The sequence below is a fragment of the Pseudoliparis swirei genome, chromosome 8 (assembly GCF_029220125.1).
Source record: "Pseudoliparis swirei isolate HS2019 ecotype Mariana Trench chromosome 8, NWPU_hadal_v1, whole genome shotgun sequence".
NCBI lineage: Eukaryota > Metazoa > Chordata > Actinopteri > Perciformes > Liparidae > Pseudoliparis > Pseudoliparis swirei.
This window is the reverse complement of record NC_079395.1, coordinates 7,529,968-7,554,959: the sequence shown is the minus strand read 5'-3', so window position 1 is coordinate 7,554,959 and position 24,992 is coordinate 7,529,968. Positions and strand designations below refer to the sequence as shown.

General features: G+C 44.5%; 1 protein-coding gene across 12 annotated transcripts in view; it reads left to right on the top strand.

Moving 5' to 3' along the window:
* Positions 1-24,992, top strand: part of LOC130198577 (receptor-type tyrosine-protein phosphatase F) — a 157,131-nt gene that overhangs the window by 31,776 nt on the left and 100,363 nt on the right. For 10 of the 12 annotated variants that reach the window (XM_056421796.1, XM_056421793.1, XM_056421797.1 and 7 more), the window contains exons 1-2: positions 4,602-4,891; positions 18,866-19,016. In XM_056421796.1, coding sequence (XP_056277771.1) covers positions 18,941-19,016 — 76 coding nt within the window. In that variant the 5' untranslated portion in view covers positions 4,602-4,891; positions 18,866-18,940. Of the gene's footprint in view, positions 1-4,601; positions 4,892-18,865; positions 19,017-24,992 lie in introns of those variants that run through there. The other 2 variants (XM_056421785.1, XM_056421786.1) reach the window with 1 other exon arrangement.

Here is a 24,992-nt window from a genome sequence, read left to right as displayed (position 1 = left end):
TTAACCTCTGAAGCCGACACATTGGTGGTGGTTATCCTCATTCTCTTAGGATGACTTGAGAGACTTCCCTTTACAAACTGCCGGGCATCAATGACAGCGATGAGGCTTGGAAATATTCAGTTAGAAACGCACCGTAAAAGAAGCAGAAAGGGCTCGTGTGGCTCTGTTGATGACAGCTTGTGAAATTGAACACTGCTGAACAGCTGGCCGCGGCGTTTCTCTTTCCCCGCGCTGACTTTTCCTTGATTGGGAAACGAACGAGGGCGCTCTTCTCCCGCTCTCCACCTGCATGCAAGGTGAGACATGTTGCTCTATCCTGGCCGTGGAACCTTTCAATACACTTTGAAGGGAACTGCAGTGCTGATCTGTTCCAAAAAATCTCCGCAAAATGATCATTGATCAAAAAGACAAATAGAGGTCTGAAATGAGACGAGAAAAGAAGTGAACCATGCAGGTTTGAGAGGAGGCAGTGGATGACATTGAAGGTCAGCCGCTAGCATACGTTTGGACAAATGGAGCCAGCATCCAGAGCATCGATTGCCAACGTCCCCTTTGAAGTTGCACAGAGTTGTCTTGCACACTGTTCTTGACCCCTCTATATGCCTTGCTGCCCATTTGGGATTTAAATGACCATAAAAGCAAACAATGCTTCGTCAGTCGGGCTCGTCCTCGCCTCCCACAAACACACCGCACCCCCTCCCCCGGTGCCGATTTCACCTCAGAGCGACTTTTCTGAGTCACCCGCGTCTTTGCTTTCATTGCCGCCCCCGTGCAGCGTGCAAGGCGTCCATCTCTGGGGCGGCTGAGCGCAGGCGGGGCCAGAGGGCGGAGAGCGGGCGCGGTGTTGTAAAGGGCCTCGATGGCGCTTCATTTCCCCATTTTAATTGGGCTATCTAAATGCACCCCCGGTTTGTCAACAGCTGCCAGGGTCCCGGATAAAAATGATTTGTCTCGAGCGTTCGGCGGCATGCTCTGCCGTTCCCCTCAGAGAGCGGGCCCGCCAGTTGCCGGTATCAGAGTGTAATGGGAGGAGGCTTGTTGTTTTTGATTTTCCAAGAGGAGCAGGAGAATATGTGCTCCCCCCCCCCCTCCCATAGTCATCTTTCTTTATTCCGTGCTCTTATTCTGTTGGTAGCCAACATGTCGATGTCGGCATGCAGCAACATGCAGCCACCGCTATGCACACAGACACAGAGGCACAAGGACACATGCACCATTTCACATGCTCTACACACACACACACACACACACACACACACACACACACACACACAGAGGCTCGCTGAAGGTCAGCGCCGAGAAGCCAATCTTATCTTATTTTGTGTGTGCTCTGTTTCCCACTGTCCTTCTCTCTTCACACCTCCTGCCGCCATGTACCACCACCTTCCCCCTCAGCGCTGGAGCCGGTGTGTTATCTGTAGTCGGTCACGAGAAACAACTGCGGGCCAAAAGTGTGCCCTTGGTGCTCGGCCTGCGGTGCAGAAGTCTAATGCTCACAGGACTTTTTCAATCCTTTTAGTGTTGCTCAGAGAGAGATTACGTCGTATCCTAAAGATAACCACTTTGTGCTTTTAACTATCTTCTCTCTGCAAATGCTGCTCTTTTATTCTGTTAACTGATGGGAGATAAACATAATGTAGTAGCCTGCCTGAGAAAAAGGACCTGTAGTTTGATTAGACGAATCGCTTTCACATGCTTCCTGCTAGCGAGCTCGACTTGTCCTAGATCACAAGCTGAGGAGATCTTACGTGGATTAAGTAGTACCTGATACAGATTCACAATCTGGAGGGAAATTAGCGAACAAACGGTCAACGATAGTAGCCAAGCGTCGGTAAATTGAGAATCGGGCAGGAATTGTAAGCGAACAGGTGTTGCCCAGCTGTTCTTTCGGTCATAACAACACAGTCCCAGTCTTAAGAGCCCATCAGCTGCAGCACACTGACTTTCACAGCTCAGTGTTTACAACACAGGTCAGCATTTCTTCACTGGCAAGCGGCCAGCGTTGTGTTCGTCAGTGACCCCTGCTGAATGGGGACATGAAGCACATTTATCTGGAAGCAATTAACTGGATGTTTCTTTAACATGACTGGATAGATAACACTATGAGGTTTCTTACTGTTTCAAAATGCAGTCGATACAGTATAATCTTGTAAAGATTCTTATCATTTATTCAGTCAATTGACAGACCAAGAAAGTTATTTTCTTACCGTGACGCTGAACCTTGTTAAGATGTTTGGTGGACTTGTCAGAGGGGGCAGACCTCGGGTCAGCACAGAGGACACAGGACCTGAGGTGTCCGGCTTGATCCAGGTGCCCTTCACCTGCAGATAACCCTGGAGCTGCACGATTTCTACATACAATAACTCCAAAAAATAAAGCCTGAACAGCCCAAAATATTGGTCTTACAAAAGCAATTTTTCACGCGAATCCATTAAAGGCAACCGTTGGCAGACAGGCTTAAATCAGGGAAAGGGTTAGGCGCTTTCAGATTGAAGAGGTTGTCAACCTTTTTTTCTGTCTAATGAAATTAGTGGGGGATGGTTGGTTGTCACAATAATATAAATTATCTGACTTGGTCGGGGCTGTTTCCAATTCTATTCAAGTGCTTGGGGGGGTGTGAGACAAAAGATAAGTCCTCAAACTGCCCGAGCTCCAGAAACTCACTGGAGACGACGGTTTTCACCGTGCGTGGAGGGTTACTGCTGCAGTCCATCTGTGTGTTCAGTTTTCCTTTGTGCGAACATGAAATAAGCCTGCACTGGAGATGAAAAGGCTCATGTTGTGCAACTGACACATACATTGCATTAGTCGACAATTACTTTCCTCTCCCATTCTGCTGTTAAGACCACCAGCCAATACTCTTTACTTCTACCACTGTGTGATTTGCTCAGCGATTTGATCTCGGGGGAATGTGACATTTGAGTTGGCGCAGACTCTTAACACCCACAAAAATACTTTCTTCTTTTCTCCTCAGGAGGTGCGTGGGTGTAATAATTATTCTCCAGACGGTTCTCTCAAACTCTCACGAGTTTGAAAGGAAAAATAGGCCTCCAACATATCCAGATTGCTTGTTCTCATTTGTGCAGATAAATGTGATTTAAACGTGAGAAAGCTTTTGTAAATGCTGCATGCTCAAGATCCCTTTCTTTTTATTCGTAAGATGGAATATATTTATAGTGAATGTTCGGCCAAACAAATCGAATTACCTTGAAATGATATGGCCCGCATACCATTTGTCTTCAACGAGAAGAACGTTAAAGATAAAACAATTCTTTATCTTGCTGAAAAGTCAGTGGCATGCACGGATCTGCAGCCTCCAGTGAAATAAGACTCCCATTGTTAACAACAAAGAGAAATCTAGAACACATTGCGAGTCGCCATTTCCTTCAGCAGAGTTTAGGCATCGAAGACATTCAACATCGCTGCTTTTTGTGGAAACCCTCATAAGAATCCCTCTTTGAATATCTGTTGCTTTATTTCTTTTCAGGACTGTGTGCCCGGTTTATATTCATAGGACACGAGCCAACGAGAAGGCCGTTCTTCGAAAGTATTCACATATTATGATATATTCGTTATGTATAATTGAATTATTAATGCAACATATTATCTATGACTTCTTCTGACTCCTACATGTGTCCCGGACTAAGTCTCAGCTCGCAGCGTCAGCAATGCCGCTGATGCATGGAGAAGCCCATCATTACGTCGAGGGTCGACACATTGTTGAAGCATTGCCGGATGAGTCGAGTTACAGACCACACGGTATTATTGGGATAAATGAGCAAACTTCTCCCCAAGGTCCCGCGGCTCTGTGATCTATTACGGCGCTGTCGTCTCGGATGGTGCATCTCATAAAGCCAGGGAATTTTTGGGGGGGAAAGAACGGTTGTGCTGACATCCTCTCGTAGTGCAATCCCGAGTCCTTGTGGGACGGCAGAGAAAAACAGCACCAGAGGCTGCCTTGGCTGTTCCTCTGAGCTGTCATAAATCCAACTGAACATTTCTGAACATCTGTTGTGGATGATTAGCTCCACGGCTAGCAGAGTTTGACCGGAGGGAGTGAGAGCCAGCTCGTGTGTGCGTGTGTGTGCGTGTGTGTGAGTGCGTACTCAACGCCTTGCCGATTTAAGATTCGGGATTTTACATATTTATTGCCTTCCAAAGGACTGAGAAAGAAAATGTTTTTTTAATTTTCAAACAAGTTAATTATGCCCAAATCATGTTCCTAGACATATTCCATTGGCACCGTCCCGTATGTTTCAACGTCACACTTTGTTTACCCCTTAGTTTCAGTCATACTTAGCGTCATGGTTCAGTTCTCTCCCTGGAAGCTGGTCAATAGATACGCTGCAAGTCTCTCAGCGGCAACAACACATAACATCGCGTGTCCTAGTGCATCAAACCATTCCTTTCTACGCGCAGGTGCACGACAACATAGTTCCTCATTGGACGAGGTTCAAAAAGGTAAGGCCCCGCAGCCTCTGCCCACTCCACACTGAAACATGACACCAATGACATCACATGGTGGGTTTGGCTTCTCCCAGGCAGTCCCCGAACGCCCGCCGCTCTCAGTGTGTGAACAAGCTCTGCCTCAGAAGGATCTCTCCCCCTCGCCACATCGCTCTGTAGCCACAGCTGGATACGTATTGCTGGGGAGCCAAAAGACAGTTCCTCTGGTTTCATGAAATGCTGTGAATGGAATAACTGAGCAGGAACCGGAGGCTACTTTCGCTCACACACTTTTTCATAAAACAGGGATAATCTCTTGGATACCGCTGGATTTTCCTCTCTAGGATTTGGGTGCTCTCGTTCTCTCTCTCTCTCTCTCGCTCGCTCTCTCTGGAATAAGGAATACAATAATTAATTTATAAGTGGACCCTATTGAGATGCATTGGTAAGTGTGAATTGGAAAACCAAATGTATAACTTGTTAAAAACAGACGAGGCACAGGTGCATTTTTTTTAATGGGCTGGGCTGAACTTTGTTGGTCTATTCCGAGCGCGTGTGTGTTTTTCATCTCAGGATATACCTTCAACAAGTTGCCTCTTCCAATAAAGTAACAGAATAAGTTGATGTGTTACACTTCAATGCTAAGGTATTTCCTTACTATTCTTTTGTCCCCTTTTCTTTTGTCCATGCTCACTCTTGCTTGTTAAGCCAAAACAATAGTTTAACCTCGTCTTGGCTTAGCTCTATTGGCTGGCTCTCTGGCAAATTGCCCTGTCTGGTGCGAGCCCTCCCCTCCGTATTCAGGAGACTTTGAATAGAAGGGCCATAGAATGTCCCCTAGCTACCGCTGCTAAGGTGAGGCACCCTGACGTTCTCCCGCATTAGGCCTACACTGAGGCCAAACAACCTGTTTTTCCAGTTGTCTTTATCTCCCGTGGCAATCTGGAGGGTAAAGTTTCAGAAACAAGAATTCCATTTAGAGGGGAACACTGAAACGCTTTGAAATCCAAGATAATTGTAGAGGAGAACTTTTGTAAGTTACAAATTGAGATATTTTTTATAATATTTGGCCTCGCCTTCAACAAAGTTTAACCTGTGGTACATGTCAGAAGGGGTCATTTACATGTTTAAAGGTTGTTCTTCTCTTACTGAGATGATTAGCCATGCTTTTTCTTGCATACAAATTCTTTGTCAAACGTTGTTTCTGGGAAAGAGTCGACTGAAGACATTTCAACAAAAACAAAGAAACCACTGTAAATGTCACACTCATCTGTAGTTATGTCTTAGATATTTAGTTTTTAAAGTTTTTTAAAGTACAACATAAACTTTGATACGCTTGTATAATAAACATTTGGACTGAGTTCATCTTGTTCTTGGTCACAATAAATGCAGTAAAGGCCGTTGTTGCACAACAATGGTGTTGCTCAACAAGAGGCCTGGTGTCAGTGGGGAAAGAAATGCCATTTGCAACTTGCTCTTTTCCATCAACGCTGTCTTGAGCTTCTTAAGAACATCGTGGAGACAAGGTGTCTGTCTCGTTTAGTTTGGCCTTTGAGAGGACGACACTTCCCCCCGGGTCTGTCTCCCTGCAACGGGAACTTGTGAAGGTTTTTTTCTTCTTCGTTGCACCAAAGCTGAGCTTTTTTAAATTCATCATTTATTGTTTATACTTATCCTTTTTAGTTTATGACTCACGACTGTAACCCAACCTCGACAACTCAGCCCTGTTCGTCTTGCCCCGGAGTGATAACTTAGACTTGATAAAATAAATGACCTTGAGGCGGAGCTCAAGGTGGCCACTTTGTTAAAAGGTCTGTTCAGCTGCTCCGGAACATAAACAGACAAGACACAAACGGTCAGCCGTGGGGATTTGTTCAAACGCAGCCAACCCCCGTCCACACCGGATGACCTGGAGGTCGTCCTCCTTCACCTCGTCCATGCAGGCCACTGACCCTTCATTCCACTTTTACGACTTTGCTTCAGCCGCTTTGTCGCCAGCAATGTTTCGGAGAAACATTATGGGATGTCTAGCAAGTGACCACAGGAAACAACTGCGGCCATTCGTCTCCCGCTGTTCCCGATTCCCTGACTAAACATACAAAATATCCCTCATTTAAATGACTACCTCAGCAGAAGCTGAAGTCTTTCCTTGTGAATAAATTACTCGATGTGGAACAGTCAATCATTCAACCGCTCTCCCCATCGCATTCCTCTAAAGTAATTATGGGCTGAGCGTATGGATTTTTCCATAGGACTTGATTTCTAATCATCGTTGAATTGGGAAATGTGTAATGGCCCGTTGACGCATGATGGATCTGATTAATCACCCTATTCCCAGTCGGGGCATCGGAAGAGGTTGCTTACAATCACAGATCAATGTCCGGGAAGGCGATTGTGTCAGTGGAGCCAGACGTTTGTCGATGACTCACACTATGAACGGACAGAAAACCGACACGCTTTTGTTGGGTTATTAAAGTTCATAGTTGTGATGTTGTACCTAAGTGTGGCCTTGTTTATGATAAGGTGTCAGACTCCACAACGCCAGCAGAGAGGAGTTTCTTTGTCTTTGTCAAGAAGTGTTTCCTGTTGTTGACAAGGGCGTGAGTCGTTGTTCTCCGATGACAAGCCCTAATTGACAATCTTCTGTTCTCTTCTTAATAACATGAACATGCCGGCAAGGCTGAGTCTGCCAGATACGTCTTCATATGTCATAATGTGCAATGTCAATTAGAGGCCACGGTCTGCGTGAAGCTGCTCTTCAGTTGTGACACTTCCTCCTTTCAGACAGCCGCTCATTGATGTGACAGGTGCTGAGGAGAAGGTTCAGGAAGAAGGGCTTCTTCTTTAACAGCAGTGTTTTGACAAGAACGCTTTTCCTAAGTTGCCCCAAGCAGAGAACTCACTTGGTTGAAGTTCGGTATGTGTCTATGCTTTGGCATCAACACAAGCTCTCTAAACACATGTTCAGGTTTTGACACGAGATCATACCCAAATAGGCACACAGGTTTATTGTAGTGAAGGGGATGTTATTTTCCTTGTCAATTAATGACAGATAGAAATTGTCCTGTAAAAACCCAGTGCATATGTGGCAGTGTAGCTTGAGCTCACTGTCTCTTTAAAGTCGATTAAAGTGGATCATAATGTTCAGCGCAGCTAATACAATTGAATGCAGGTTTGATTTATTTGGTGCTTAGTTCTGGGACTGATGTGGCTGATTGATCCCTCCTCCTCTACCACCGCTCTTGTTTGCTCAGCCTCCCAATTTCTCCAAATGCCTGGCTTGGACTCCACATCTGCTTGATTACTTTATCAGCCTACCTGTCACTTGTTATGACTTGTCTTTCAGCAATCCCCTGCTGCCCATCTCAAATAGTCGCAAGTAGGACCGGCTTCTCACTATCCATACATTATCATTTCATGGAATCGTACGTCTTTTCAGTTTTGGCGATCCACACTCGTACTACTGGCAATTGAGACGTTGGCCGGTTTCGTGAGATGTATTCAGCATCAGTGTAACGTTTGGCTTTTGTTCTTATCTTGCGGCTCATCCTCAAACACAGCCAATGGCTCTTTGAGGTCCCTGGCTTGTTTTGGGAAGATGGATGGAGATTCATTTGGTTTCATTACAATGCCTGACTTATTTATAGCCTGTCTGTGCAGCGCCTGTTGGCCCGCTGTGGCCCTGTAAGGATGATGGGGGCTGAGGCGTTGATGAAACATTCCTGCGTCCAGGGGCTATTCTCTGAGGAGAGCGGTGCTTGTTTAAGGGAGGGCAGCAGGGTGACAATGTAAGAGCCATGGGCAAGGCCACTGCAATCTAATTCCACAAGCCCTGCCTAGCTGCAGCATTCCTCTTTGGGAGAGTTGCCCTATCAAATGTCTTGCATTGTGGGGGGTGTGAGGCTACGACGCCAAGTAGCCACAATATAGAAGACAGAATCGATATAAAACTCTATTAGATGATCGGAAAGGGAGGACTTGCTTCGGAGAGATCGCTGCCCGGAAACACACTTTTATATTTGAATTGTGCACCGTTTGGAGTTAGGAGTTCCACAGCACCAATCCCAAACTTTTATCTGGATCTCCCCCTTCAGCTTCAGAGATTACCGCTTCACAACCCTGGAGCAGCGATGCTGTCTGCCTGGTAATTTGATGGCTAATCCCCTGCCTCTTCCCGACAAATCTCTTCCCTGATAAAGGGGTTGCTTCTACATTAGTAAACATGGGAGACTTGGCTGCCTCGGCTGACATGTAGACTAGAGGACTGGTTGAGGAAAGGGGAAGTAGAGGGATAACCAGTTTCTATTAGAGTTCATCGGAAATACCCTTTGCATTTCATAGCTGGAAACTCACATTAAGATGAACAGTTAAACCATGGACATGGCTTTAGGATCACTGGTAAGGCAATCTAATTTTATGTATCAGTTAAATAATGCATAGTACATTTTTGTCCATTGGTCAATGCAAGGGAAAAAAAATCCCCTTTGGCCATTATCTGATGAGGATAATGGTTTTAATGGTCTGATGGTGAGATGGAAATGTGTTGTATTTTACATCGAGTTACCGTACAGTCCATTGTTAATGCACATTCATTACCCTTTTGACCCGATTATGTTATCCTAATGATCACGGCTAGACGTGATGACTCACTTAAAAGGAATTAAATTGCTCAGATCTTTCTTCACAGGCGAACACTGGGCTGTGTGGACGGACTACGTGACCGAGCATTGCCACGTGGCAGGCTGGGATCCCCATAAGAGTTGTATTAGGATATGTTAGCCTATGCCCCTTCCGGGATTCCTGTTTTCCTCCCTGTATCAACAAAGCACGAAGCCCGGGAATCAAAAGTGACGCCTCGAGCCCAAACATGTTCAACAACGTTAAACAGGACCTGGCGAACATCGTCTTTAACCAGTACATGGAAGGACTTCAGCTTGATGACGGCAACATTGGCTGGGATGGCTTTTCATTTGCTGACCTGGCCGAGGCCCTTGAGGTGTCAGGGGGGCTCTGGTCTGGTGAGTGACTGGTCTTGTCCCTTTGTGTCTCTGTGTATGTGTGATGGCCTCATGTTCACTCCAATCGTTGTCTGAGAGTGAGATGACATGTCAGGACGCATTTGGGGAGATTCCTGTTTTCAGCACATCGGAGACGAGTTAACACCACAACGACCTTAATGTCTTGCATTCTGTTTTATGATACTTTATCCAGGTCTTGTGTGTTTGTGCTTTGTTTTATTTCATAAATGGACGCAGTATGATGCAAAGTATAGTAGTATATATGATATGATATGATATATACCTTTATTCGTCCCACAGTGGGGAAATTTCAAAAATCACAGCAGCGGTGCACATCAGAGCATTAATAAAAATAATTATAAAACACAAAACTAAATACTAAAAACGAAAAACTAAATACTAATACTAAATATACAGGGGGAAAACAAAGTAAAGTGTTGAGTTTGCCAGGATCTCTATAATATGTATATTATATAGATGTAAGAAAATATAGAAAGCATCCCCACATTATGTTTTATGATACTTTATCGATTCTCAGCAACACTGTTTCCATTTAAATTAAGTGGTTTTTTTTATACATGCAAATATTTGTGGCAGTAGTGCTGAGATGTCGGGGTTATTGAGACTGATAAATGCAAACGCAGACCCCACTGTTCTGATTGCATGGACACATTTAAATAAATGCCCGTGGTGGTGTGGGCATTTATACTTTGACCGTTCTCCTCATATGTCTGCTGTGTTAGCCAAGCTGCAGAACAGTGACTCTACACCGGTGGTAATTGATAGTCTGGAGGGAGCCTCGGTTGCAGGTAAACCCTATCTGCAGCTTTACTCAGAGGAAGAGGATTGGGGCAGGGAAGAGCGTATACATAAATCCTGCAAGGTCTAAGGATTTCAGAATAACTCGAGGTGAATGTCTGAGAGAAATAGGACGATACGAGCAGAGAGCGTAGCGGAAAGACAGGGCGGTAGTGGCAGAAATGTTTAATATGTCAGGTACCCTCAGAGACAGTTGAAATTTCTTTAAGATTGCACAGGCTTAAATGTACATTCAGGCGGCCTTTTTCTCGAGAACATTGCTCTGAAGAACAGTGTATTACCCCATGTCATCTTTGTTCTGTATCCACCGCTTGCCGAGCACACAACGCTAAGTGCAGAGGCTTAAATGTGTCTGTTGCCTCTTTTAAAACGTTTCCATCAGATCGACTGAGTGGAATTCAGGCCCGTGCTTTGCTCGGGGAGATTTACTGTCGAAAGAACTCAAGGGAGAGCAATAAGGGATCCCGAGATCGGCCCCAGTGAGATTGTCATAGGTCGCAATGAGGGGCGTTGGTGGACTGCAAGTCGTTGTGTTGTGGTTCTGACCCGTGAGGGTATTGGACCTTGCTAGTCAGCTGGCAGTCGATCGCACTGCTCCCGCCCTCTTGTGCCTGTTGTTCCTCACTCTTCCTGTCCGTCAACCTGCCACCCAAAGATGGAGGGCAAAGATCCGACTCCCAGGCGACAGATACAGTGTCCAGATACTTTCTCATTACCTGAAAGGTGCCGTGGGGTGAGGAGAGAAGTCAAGTCTGACTTCACATTTTCTTCCAATGTAACTCACAGTGAAAGCCTCAGGAGAAGCCATCAGTTGGTTCATCAATTGTGATCTTGATTTCTTTTTTTGAGCTGCAACTAATCCAAGCAGACTGTATGACACACAATATTGATCATTTACTAAAATCATAGTTGATTATTAACATCTTTGTAGATGCATTTTCTATCCACTTATCTACACATTAAGTCACTGTTTCATCTCGAGTTTAAAAAAAAATGTTGAGTTTGTTTTGTTTGCTGGTAAATGAGGTCTAGATTAACTGGGTGTTAGCAATGGATTATTCCCTTCTCTGCTCGGGACTAAATGTTGGATTAAACACTCAGTAGGGATATATTTTGCTGCAGAGCAATAACATACAAAGATGTAGCTTCTGATGAGCATGAGATACACAGAAAGTCCCCACGTCTCTTGCCCTTCATCGACTCTGCCCTGTGTATTCCGCACTCCTCTCTTTTACATTTTAAATCCCCTGCCTCCGGAGAGCGACGGGGATATATGGTGTTCCATCTGCTGCAACAGACTGGCTCGTGGCTCAGACAGGGAGAAAGAGACGGAGAAGGAGGGGGAGAGAGGGAGTAAGAGAGAGATAGAGGGAGGGGGAGAGAGAGAGAGATAGAGGCTTATTAGAATATGCCTCTTTTCACTAGTTAGATGGGCTGAGACGATAGCCGTCTGGAATACAAAGCAGGAAAGAAGTTGGATTAGGACTTGGGGATCCTCTAACTAACCCATGTCAAATCTGTTGGCTCTTAACTATTAATCTGACACCAACGTTTCTGTTCCCTGCAATAATTGCTCAGTTAAATAGGAAGTGCTTTTCCCTTCCTTCTCTGAGTTAGTCTAACCCTTCCCTGTGTAAACACTGGGCTGGTTACTCTGTACCTTGGACCACTGAGGCTTGTTTTCTCTGCGTATTTTTCATGCTCCGTTGTAATAATAAAACCACTGTGTCAATATAGAGTTCTATTCACGTTTTAACTCGGAAGCTAAACAAACCAAAAACCATCCAGTATCGTATGATACTGACTAAGTCATATAAAGTGAGTTTAGGCGATGGTTGCGTGTCCTCTCCTCCGTACTTAGTGGATGCCGTGCAGTAAAGGTTGCATAGAGATAAGGGGCTGCTCTCATGTCCAGTTGGATGAGCACACACCACCAAAGAATTTTTGCAAACAATTCCCAGAGTTTCTGCTCTGTCCCTGAGCACTGAGGCCACAGCTTGGTTCTCATGCGGCCTCTGGACGGTCCCTGTTGGCCAAAGAGCTTCGCTCGGCCCGTTACAGTCACTAATCTGGCCTGACACCAAGCTGATTTACAATACCCCCATACCCTAAGCACTGACTCACGAGAGGTAATTGATTTAGAACAGTGTAGACACCTGCTGAATGGTATGAACCCCTCAAAAGCCCCCTCCTGCCCTCTTATACAAGTTGGGCCCAACATCCTGGCCAAAGTGCCACCTGTTGGAAATGAATACGCTCCCACACAAAGAGCAAGGGACAGTTTGTTGAGCAATACCAGTGAGAAGCCCTGCTTGTACCAAGGGGTCCAGCTTGTTTTGTATTCTCTATCCACCCATGTCCGACTGTAGTTCTGCAATGCTTTCATTTTGCTCATACGCCTGCTCATTCCAGTTGCTACAGACGTATCCCTGGTTGGTTCTGAGCTTCAACAACTGCATCTGTTTGGTCATCTATTGATCCGCGGAGCTCTGCATTTGCTCGTCTTATTTGCTCACCAGGCTTCACTCTGTTTGTCGTTTACTGGCGGAGACAAAGCTTTCTGCCCAGGGGGTGGTGGGGGTGGGGAGGTTGAAGTCGTGGCGTGAGGGGGCTGGGGGGTGCTCCATGCCTTCTGTGCTGCCTGCCTCGTCATTTTATGGCACCATCTGTCTGCAAGCAAACAATCAAGTGGTGACGTCTTTCCTATTCTTCTTGCTTGACAGTGTGAATTTCCTTTTGATATATTTATATCATCTACCTTTCAGAATGTGTCTCAGCTCCTATTGCCAATTTAATGTTTGGCCATAGCACAGAATAATTCTTAATTAAGCAGTAATTCATTTGTAGAACTCTCTACATTGTAAACCAAAAATAGTGTAACTTTTTTCAGTCTTTGCACTGAGGCAACTAGGGCTGTGAACATTTTAGAGATGCTGTATTTAATGCAAAGCGTTGTTATTTTATCATTCTGCATCCGTTTTATTTAGAACCAATTATTGAAGTTTTTCGAAATCAATGACAACTTTTTATTTACATACACCTGTTTTTAATACAGAGATAACAAAGCAAAGGGTTTTTCAATATGTGAAAGGTAGACAGTAATTACTTAAAAGCAATATTATAATGTTAATAGCAATTAATAAAACTAATAATATGGCACACATTAAAGATGTCAACAAAGGGGATAAAATAAATAATAAATAATAACAATAAATACAAGTTTTCCATGCAAACGTCCTCAGCATCAACGCTTTACAAGATGATGCCCCGAAGGTCGCTGCTACTTTACAGAAAGCTGTTCCATCCACTCCATTGCTGCAGGTATGCAGAGCATTGCTGATATTTGATGAATGTCTGTTTTACATCGAGCATGCTTTTTTGATTTACTGCGGGCCCTTTGCCCAGCACTTTGTCGAGCAGGCCATTTTCTCCTTGCTCTGCAGCTCGACAACGCCAATAATCACTCTCCAATAAATTCAAATGGAAGTGGCACTCTGCTATGTCTCTTCTACTCCGCGTAATACATATCGGTGTAATACATATCACCTTTCATTCCAAGATTGATTTGCAGCCGAAAAGATTGGTAGCCCCCCAGAGGTGATTGTAAATCCCCGCTTCAATGGCAATTTATGGAGGTGCTTGAGTTTTGTTAAATGTTCGCCCAACCAGACTAAATGCCAATCGACATTGTATCAAACGGTGAAGCCGATGTGCTATGGTCTCTGCATTCTGTGGAGAGGCAAGTTAGTGCATCAGGTGCCCCGCGAATTAAGTACAGCACTCATGCGTCACGGAGTACATCGCGGATTACATCACAGCGTGTCACGGAGACGCCGTGTCACGGGTTGTGAACGTCTGCATGCATTTCACGTAGGTGTAGTATTATTACAAGTAGATTTTGAAGTGTCTGTAATGAACTACCTGATGGAATCTTTGAGTCATCCACGAAAGCAGACGTGCGACTGTGGGATTTATTACACGAGTCTTTTCATCGTAGGTCGGCGTAATAAGTGATCCTTACTTTCTATTGCTCAACTCAAGGAAGTGCATGTATCTGCGATAGCTGCCTTTCAGTCTCTCAGTCCTCTCCTCGGCAGTAAGGCGTTAACAATTAACTCCGTGGAATCAGCTTGTCAACAAAAGTGCTGTAAAACTTGATAGGTCTGAGGACATTACTCTTTGTGAGGTGAACTTCAATGCAGGGCCTTGTCCCAGCCCTGCACAAAAAGACATGCGCCATCAAGTCTGTGTGTACAGAAAGGCTTTCTCAGTTGGAGGGAAAACCTTGCTTTGTAACTTTGCACTTTGGTTTTACAATACGGGGCCGGTCGGCTCGCAGTCGTTCTCTTGGGGTTTTGAGGTGGGTGTTCAGCGCTGAGGTAAAAACAAAAAAGTAGCTCAGACTTGTGCGGGTTAGCCTTCTAGGGCATGGAAAACTAATCAGGGGCCAAAACACCGCTGTCTAAATGCACTTCTTGTCACTGTGTTTATGGAGCCGTTGCACAACCCCCTCTGGTCGGGGTTCATCACCTCCCGAGACGGCCGCGATGAGCTCCCCACACGGCTAGCCGTACATCTCAGCTGCCCCTCCCCCTCCCAGAATAGAGATGAAGAAAAAGAGAGAACATGAACGACGGAGAGCAGAGATGCTACCTGTAGTTAGTTTCATACTCGTGTTTACTCAGCTTCGGCGCTCTCTCTGCGCAGCTGTGCCGAGTTTAATCTCGTCATTGTCTGCTTGTCGACGAGCGATCCTGTGTGGGTGGCCACTCCCTTGCCACACACACTCTGGAGGTAATGACTTGAACGACAGACACCTGATGTGCAAACAGGAGCGCTGTTTATGCTCCTCACTCAAAAGCACTTTTGTTCTCCACAGTTTGAGATGTTCACAGCCCCGTGTTCTCTTTTTAATTACTTCACTAAACCTCTTCGTGATCTGCATTTATTACATGTATATATATATACAGTATATGTTACGCACTGCTCTACTGAGAATTACTCAGATACTCAAGACCCCAAAGCCTCTTTCTAAAGGACGTCAATGAGTGGATGCCCCGACGAGTGGTTAATCGGTGAGAGTTATTTCAACTTTAATAACCTCCTTTTCTCTTTTAGAGTTTCCGTGTGTTTAGCACTGTAATATTGTCTTTCTCTGGATAGGATACAAGATCTTAACATCTTGACAAACTGGCTCAAAAGCCAACGTCGCGCCACGAGTCGTGTTCCGCCTGAACCACCATCTACATCTTAAATGTCGTGAAGTGTTTCAGAACAGCCGTTCCTAAACATGAGCTCATCGTGAGCTTTGGACACTTTAAGTTTGGATTCATCAAACACAGCCTTTTTGTTTCTTCAACAGTGAGTGATAATGAGCTGGAGGGAAGTAACACAGCGTTGACTGTGTCTTGTCTATTGTTTCCTTCATCGAAGAAAACCGGATTCTGTTCTCTAACTTGCTTTAACAAAGAAGCACTGTCCACCAGAAAGCAGTGATACATCGTGGTGTTTGCTAGAATGCCACAATGTCGCAGTTTCAAACTGTATTTATTTCAAAAACCGACTCAAGCTGTCAAACTATTATGTTCCTGAATTCATCGTGACTAATTATTGTGATTATTAATGCGGGTGTCATCTTCTGGTGAATTAATGATGCGGGGCGAACTATAAACACTCTCCTCTCTTACTCAAGCTGGAATTGGGGCGTCGGAATGAAATCATCAACCACACAGAAGGAGTCACACACGATCTCACACGGGCAGCCGTCCACGCCGACAACGTTTCCCGTGTGCTGAGCCACTTGCTCAGATTCCCGATCACGCTGCACCATTTCCACGTGGGAGCCCTGTCCCTCTCACCGGCGCCACAGCACAAATGCACATCGTGGCGAGGGTCCTCCCGTGGTATTTGCGTGCAGCTGGGAGGCACCGAGCCCTGGGATAAATAAGCAGCTATATAAATAAAGAATAGACCTCGCTCGAGGAATTTGTCTCATTGAAGATGAAAAGCATCTGTCTCTCCCTGGCATCTGCTGTGAAAGATATCCCTCCACCGCCAAGGGTTTGGTGCACGGCGAGGAGCCAACTCTATCAGACTCACCCTCCCTCCCCACCGACATGAACCAACGCAACGCTGGCGGACACAAAAATATGTATCAAAACAAATTTGCCAGCCAACAAACTTGATGTGAGTTGCAATTTTGCGAGGCTAACTTGCGGTATTAAGTTAAAATAGAAATGAGGCCTGGATGTCTTTCATCTGGGTTGCCGAGTGGGGGGTTGGAATCCAGATCTTTGGCACCCTGACCAGTCGTAATCTTTTTCTTGTCCAGACTGTCACAGCTCAACAACCAGCTGCATGCTTTCTCATTAGAAGTGAAGGTGAAGATGGAAGGGAATCTCTTTTTTCCAGAGGTGTTAAATTATTGTGTATTACTTGAGGGTATTTCTCAAAAATGGACACGCAGGGAGAAGCAGAACACAGCTTGATACAATCACAGCTCCAACCTTCGCTGACGATAGACGGTGTTGGCTGCACACAGTGTTGGGAAATCCCTTCGATGCAAGGTGTGTTGCATCAGAAATCAGTGAAATTGACATGAATGCCTCGAGGCACATTCCTACGAGTGACAAAAAGTGATGAAAAGCTGGACGTCAATGACACCTGTCTGCACCCGTGCCCAGGTGAGGCCCCGACACCGTGACTCACGCGGAGCATTCCTTCACGCCGTTGTACTTCGCCATGTCTGTCTAATCCTTCGCCAAGTGATGTCGAAAGAAAAAGAAAAGGAACCCATTGTCATGTGGCTTTCCTAAGATCTCCGCCGAGCAGTGTTTTGTTTTCCAGAGAGCGTGGTCAAAGTGTTGCCCGATGCGTGTGTGTGTGTGTACACACTCATTGAAATAGCCACGTGTGATGGCTCGCTCAACACCTCCACAGGCTGAAGAATGGAAAGTTCTTTTCACCACAAGACACTGGAGGCCTGGTGTACCTGACACTCAAGCGCAGGGGTCCCCAAACTTTTTCCTGTGAGGGCCACATAACTTTTCCATTCTCTGATGGGGGCCGGGGTCAGTTTGTAACAGAAAAAGTGTGACGATCGCAGGAGTGCCTAAATGTAAAAACTTATTGTTTTCCAGAAAGCCACACAGAACCAAATATTAATAACCCTTTCTGGGATCTTACCTAACCTTTTTGCCATTATTCCGTTCTATTTGACAGGGGCTAGTCTAGGATTTGCGTGGCCAGACTAAAAAATAAAATTTAAAAAAATCAGAAATATGGAGGCAGGCCGTATCCTTAGTTTGGGGACCACTGCTCAAGCGTATTTAGCTGAACTGAGTCGAACCAAAGCTCTGGATATTCCACGTTGTGAGCGCCTCTCTCCTTTCACAAATATCAGCAATCAGTATTGTTCAGTTGCCAATATAAAGTCGACAGTGAGACTGAGCCGGGCAGCTGAAATCGGCAGAATCATTGTCAAGGAGCCCTTGAAGACAAAAGTAGGCTTGCTTTAAAACTTTAAAAACCTTTCTCATTTTCATTAATTTTTCCGAAGTCTTCTGGAGATACTGCTTTAATTCCATCAAAATAGAGATATCTCTCCTGACCATATTGTGGTCTGCTTTATAGCGTTATGATTACTCTTCCACAGATGGCCATGGGCAACATTGTAGGGATAAGAAATGGAGTTAGCTCAATTTCTGGGGATCCACAGTTACTTTGTTCATAATAGCATTGGACAGTGAAACAAACTGCAGGCTATAACAAACTTAGTTCACACAGCCACATCTTATCAGCTCATATCAAGTCATTTCCTACACCAAATCTAATCCTAAAAAGAAGAAGAATCAATCCTGCTGCAGTTCAATTTGAGGCATTGCGTTTGTTTGTGTGTCTCCACCCACTACTTATGGCGATGGAGCAATGCTCTCTGTTTTATTGCTTTGTTAATTATGGTCAATTTGTGGTGCACCTGCTGCTGGTTCATTGACCCACCGTGTCCCCTTAGGGCGGGTTGTATGTAAATGTTTATGGATGTGAATACATGTTGTCGTATTATGAGATCATGGCACTTAGTGGGATTTGAACCCATCTGGAAGACACCGTTTTCAATTCCTTGATGGGGAACACAAAGTGGGCGTCAGCCCTCAGGGAGTCGTGTTCAGGAGGCCCTCTGGGTTTGATCTGATCCCCATTGTGAGAGCAGAGCTGAGGAGCTTAATGCTGAGCTCTGTCCTCCCCTTTTGTTCCTGCCCCTTCTTCCCGTGTCTCTGTTGCACTGGACGCCATTTGTTTCAGAACCCGTCTGCTGATGCAGTGTGCGTGTTACATCTGCTTCACTCCCTCAGCCCCGAGCTTGATTTGCTTTTGTGGGCGCCTTGTTTATCGCGACCGAAGATCTTGTTGTTGTCTTACCAGCATCGGGTTTTCTTAAAAACACGCAACATTTCCAACTCCTTCGGTTGTGCTCTGCGACTTGATATCTCCGCTTTACTGTGTGCCATTATGCTCATTCAAATATATGCAAATAGATAGTGGGTTTGAATACTAATGTGTGTGTGCTCCTGTTTCTCTCCCAGGTGTTAGTCTTTGATCCTGTCAGAGTGGGACGTGTCTAGCAGGGGACTGAGGAGAGAGCAGTGCCAACTTGGACCATGGGGCCGAACCGTCACCGGGCAGTGCCCCTCCTGCTTCTACTCAGCTGCACAGTGTTCTCCTCGCAGGCAGACAGTGAGTAACCCCGCTCACCTGTGAAGACCTGCCTTGCTTCCTGCACAATCTGATTTCATGTGATGCTTTACAAGTATAAGGACAGTTGGAGCATTTAACCCTCCGATTACCTTTGGGGTCAATTTGACCCCATTTAATGTTTGACGTCTCGAGATAAATGATTGACATCATTATTTTTGCTTCATATTTCATGACTTTTCCTAGTTTATTGGGGACAACTGGGAAAACATAGAATTCACATGATGTTATGTTTTCAATGTCCCGAACACAACTTGTACCCATCGGTGTTCTTTGGGGTCAATTTGACCCCAGGCTGTTATTCACTGTGTACAACATATAAGACATATCAACTTTTCTATTTATTTAATGGGCTATTTGGGTAGTAAACAAACAAACATAAAGTACCTCACACTTAAACTTGGGAAACAATATTAATTCAAATAATTTTCAGGAGGTTTTATTAGCTGGGGTCAAACTGACCCCAAGGGTAAAAGATGTTATTACATTTGAAGGTAGCAGGAGGGTTAAGGCCTCATTTGCTCCATGCAATGGGACAAATCAAACACAATGGGAGGGTAGAAAGCACTTTCTTTTAGACCCCTTTCCAGTTTATTAGATTACCTCGTGATCAGTTGAACCAAATCAGGCCTTATGTCAATGTTCTCCTCGTTTAAAGAGACTGGCAGTATTCTGTTGAGTTGAATTTAACCCAGCACATGGTTGCACATTAATTGAATGGAGGGCTATTCGCAGAGAACACAAGTTCATGCCATTTCAAATAGAATACAGATTCAATTTAGATTTGGTGTCTTTGGTGGGTTCCAACAAACAGAAATAGCAGTGCGTCAAATGCACGCCCCGACGTATAGAGAGCGTTGGCATTTGCGCTAAAAATAGGCGCACAGTGCACAAAGTGACGCGCCACCGTCCTCTGGACGGAGGCGCTCAGAACGATGCGTCACTGCTCTGCCTTTTGGTCTCGGGGGGCAGCCAAGAACACTGGCCTGCCGAAGACGAGGTCAGGGACAGATTTAATTCAGCACATGACTTCACCTATAGTGCTGTCACGGGGTCACTGTAAATCAATTATGCTCCGACTCCTCCCATTCCCACAACTGAACTCGCCAACGGCCCTGGGCTCTCACACCAAGGTCCAGGAGGATCTTTCTTTCTTTGTCCCTTTCCTTGTCTCACTCAGCCCTGTGTTGTCATCTTTGTCTCTTGTTGTGTGGCTAGAGGTTTCCACTGTATCAGTGTGAACCTAACCTTGGAGAAAAGTTTTGCCCTCCTCTCTCTTTTTTCTCTTTTTTTCATCTTTTGGTCTGGAAAGTCTTCGCTCAGCCTGTAATCTGATCGGACCAAATCAAGTCAGACTTAATAGATGTGAACCACTGCAGAATCCATCCCCAGATTTAAACACAATCAAATGTATTTGATCCCAGTCTAGTAGTGCTGGGTTTCCTATGCAACCAAACCTGTGGCAATATGTCTGCTTCCTCCATTGTATCCTGATATAAAATAAAAATACTCTGAATAAAAGTAGGAATTGGTGATAATTAATTGTCTTTAGAAAATACATTAAATAACTTGAAGACAACACATTATTGCCATGCAGATGTGCAGAGTCAGTAATTTATTTATTGCTTGTTTATCATCATATGTTGTGTATCCTGTGCTCCTCTATTCTTACTCTGTAATTGCCACCATGAGGAAGCACATAACTGATTCAAATGCATATGCTCTGAAGAGATCGTCAAGGGAAAAAAGGTGCAAAGATAATATTTATATATAACTTGTCACCTGTTTGTTTAACAAAAAGTTAAATTCATAAAAATGATGTGTGGGCTGCAGAGTCTATCAGGTGCAGTGCGGCTTAAAGTTGGCTTGAGCCGGTGATTATTAAGCTGTGCTTCTATTCTTCTGTTTTTAATATATTTTGTGCTACAAATCATTTAAAATTGTAGAGAACATAATTTGTATTTTTTTACAATATTTTAGGTCTATATTTATATTTTCCATCTTCAGTAGACAACCAATACAGAGGTATTTTAAAGTATCACACACGGCTAGAAATGGCTGGCTAGCTTGTATTTGACTGTTACATTTGGTGAACAATGGGTTAATTTAATAATGTTCTACAGTATCTTTACTTTTGTAAATGCATCGGCTTTTTCTCTCTCTCTATGTGAGAGCAAGATCTCACTCGTCTCACATTCAGGTAATCATATAATTTACAGATAAAAAGCCAGAGCCAAGCATTTTAATGAAGAGACAAAGATACTCTCCTTTGACAAGCGAGCACAAGCTTTTTTATTGACAAAACACCCAAACGCACAGAGAGAAATGAAGAACTTCAGAAAAGATGGCAAGATAAAAACAGACCTCGCCTCATCGAGAAGCTTGGCTCAGGTCCGAGGTTAACCTGTGGTTGTAGTTTAATGTAAGCACACACGGGGAAAAGCCTAGACCTGCTATTACCCAGACTAGCGCAAACAGACATATAATTACAATAAGACAGTTGGGGGCAAAAATAACACCTACCACTAATGGCAGGGTTGGGTGCATCTAATCCAGCCTGTAATTTTTATGCAACTTAATTATGTGAACTTGATAGTTCTGGTTTGGATTTCCTGTATTACAGGGCAGACACCAGACAGATCTTATGGGCCTGGCGAGATTCTGATTACATGGGTTCAGCCTGGATCCTTGAATAAGTTCAGCAGGCAATGCAATCAAACGTGTGAGCAGCGTTAGGCCTGGCATCAAGCATATTGGTTATTCCATTCACAGTGCATAGTTTGTTTATTTAGGGTCGCTACATTTCAAAGGTTGTTGTTGTTGTTGTTTTTGTAATGTTTGTTTTCTAATGCTCAAGATGGTACAATTCATCATGATTTAGAATAAGTTCAAGAAATCCTCCACGTCAATGTACTCGCCCTGAAGCATCGTTCATCTTGTCTCGTCATTGAGTTGGCACGCAATGCAGGGTGATAACTCTGAGTACTGATCGCAGACGTCTCATCGATCCCCCGGGAGCTCAGCTTCATCAAGCACCTCCCTCTACGGCCTCCTGGTACACACCAGGCCACCGGCCCACAAGGTCAGCCTCAAAGGCATACGGAGCCAGCACATCAATGTAATGGTTATCTTTTTGTAGTGCTGTCATTGTGAGTTATTTCATTGGCATTCATACGCTTTTGATGTAGGTGTCTCTTCTCTTGCCTCTCATGTTATAATCTTGGGTGGCTTTTAATGTGAGGCGGGGCAGGACCACCGGGGCCTTTGAATCCCAGCCGGCTCTTTTCACTCGCGGTGGCAGGAGGATTACAATGGGACCATAATTAACTTAAAAAGTTTAAAGGAGTTTTCACATCAAACCACACGCCACAACCTTTTAGTGTCTTATTCATGCCCTCCCACGTACCATCAATAGATTCATTGTAGTTTGTATGTTTAATGTTTTTTTTATTGTCCAATGGATAAATAAACAAGGTAATACCCCAAAATAGCCAGGCATATCTTCAAAGGCTACCCCACCAGACAAGCGCCATAGATGACAATGTATAAAGTTCCTACTGTGGACTAATGTGATTGAAGTGCCAAAGTGGTTTGGAGAGGGGTGGCCAGATGGGGGGCTGGGCGGCTGGAAATTGGATTGTATTTTTTAGTGTCCATATGGTCGCCCAGTTCAAAAACTGACAGGGATAGAAATTGATTCTTTTTTAATTAAAAGTAACCATATCCACCTTGGAGAGCCACTTGGAGAGTAATGCAGTTAGCACACAGCTGTGGTCCACACACATCATACGGACACGTTGAGAGAGGGTACGGGGGAGGGAGAAGTAAACAACAGGAAATGCACCCCAAGAAAGAAGTGTGTGTGAAAAACATCTGCAAGATAAATAACTCACTCTAGAGGTTGGGGAGATTTGATGGAAAGTTGCTTTCATAAACTAGTGCAGCAATGTCAGGGGGTTGACGATGTGAGATTAATAGTTTAATTAGGCAGCTCAATAGCACAGCCAGAGGCAGTCACCCAAACCCTCCGCTGTGCCACAGGACGACAAGAACCGCCGGTGTCCTTCTGGAAAAGGACAGATGGAGAGAGACACGTGAACTCCTTCCTACTCCTTATCTACTTTGAATTGGAAGAATCCAATATTACTTTTGAAGGGTTTATGCGGATTTTATTTGTGCCCATACAGCTGCTGTGTTACTTTCTCGGTTGGACTGTGTTGAGATTGGGCGAAATTAAATGAGACATAATATAGTCATGTTAAAGCAAATACTTAAACCCCAGTAATGTTCACCGTTGGAGCATCCTCCAAGATGTATAAAGACAACTCAGCCCATGGACGTGCTGCAGCAGAAAGCATGGGTGGATCTCAGGTGACAACGATGTCATGAGTAAATAGTCACCCTTTTCAAAGAGGCCAAAGCATAATGGAAGCAACAAAGAGGCTGCTGGAGTCAGGCCAGATTGTTGTTGTTGTTCTCTGGCCCCACAGTAACATTGGTTCATTTTGCCTCGTGGAGAGTTGAACTACTTAAGGGTCGTGCGGGTGAGAATATGAGAACAATGGTAGGGGCTCTTTGTGGTCTCTGGGGGAGGCAAATTAATGAGGTTAGTGGGGTCGCAAGAGGGTGCATGATGATGAGCTAACCCCAAAATGAGAGAAACTAGGATCCATCTCTGCATCGAACCCCCCCAACACGCTCCCTCTCGGGACCGGTTAACACACTTAACATTTTCTCCTATTAATTCCAGGGTCCAAGCCAAGGTGACCATTGGACTTTACCATGCTACATTAACAAAGCCCCCCAATCGTTTGCCCTGAATCTCCTTTCATATTCCCAAGGCAACTTTACACAGTGGTGTGGATTTCCATTACAAAGATGTCATGCTATATGCTTTATTGCATATGCAAGCTTCATTCAGAATGTGCTTTTCCTTGCTTCGTAATGTATTACTCACCCACACATGCCTCCGAATGCAACAGTCGAGTCAGACACTTAGTTTCATGACAATATTTCATCAAGTGGATGAAATGAACACCGTGATGTTGGAGCCCCAGGACTGTGCAGAGGAGCTGTGCGGTTCAGCCACGACGTTAGCAGGCGTATCTTGTAACTTCGGGCCACATACTTCATTAAGATCCTAGTCATTGGAGACACGGAGGGATTTAGCATTTCACGTTTGCATTGTCGACATTGTGTGTCCGACCATCCACTTAAATAAGGATATGGTCAATCTCCAGCGAGCATGACGTTATGGGTGTTAGGATTGAGAAGAGGTGCTGTAAAACATAAAGGATAGTTTGCTCTCATTGTATAACCATCATTTTCAGTGAAATAGCATATGTTTTCTTCTGCAATAGTGCAGAAAAATGAGTGTAATCTTACGAAAGTATAACACATGACGTCAGTGTCTGGCTTTATATAATGTCGATTCAAATTCTATTTTAGTGAAAAACAATCAGGAGGTGCCACTGCATAAATAAAGCACATATTAAAAATAGCAACATTGCATGTATTTTTTTAGATCAGCCTCTATTATTCACTTCTTTACCATCATAACGAGCTCGACAGTTTTTTCCCCCACAACACTCTATATTCACGATTACCGCAATAATTAAAATTCACCACAATCAACTTACTATGAGTGTTTTTTTTGTGACCTGCAATTTAATCCAAGATTGTTCCATCTCCAACCCCGGGTAATATAATACTCAGATTCTCAATTGTGTGATAACAAATAACACCCAAGTCCTCACCTTTTAATACTGTAGCGTTTATTCTTTCAAACAGCTGTTTTTAAATGCCCACTCCAGCCATTGGGTACCAACGCACATTGGGGTTTTTTGTTTCTTCAAATGTCATATATTGACTGACAGATGAGGAGAGGGAAAGAGTGCAGACTTGAGCATTGCCCCCTCGTTCATAATCGTCTTGAGAAGATGAAAGCCATTACATTAA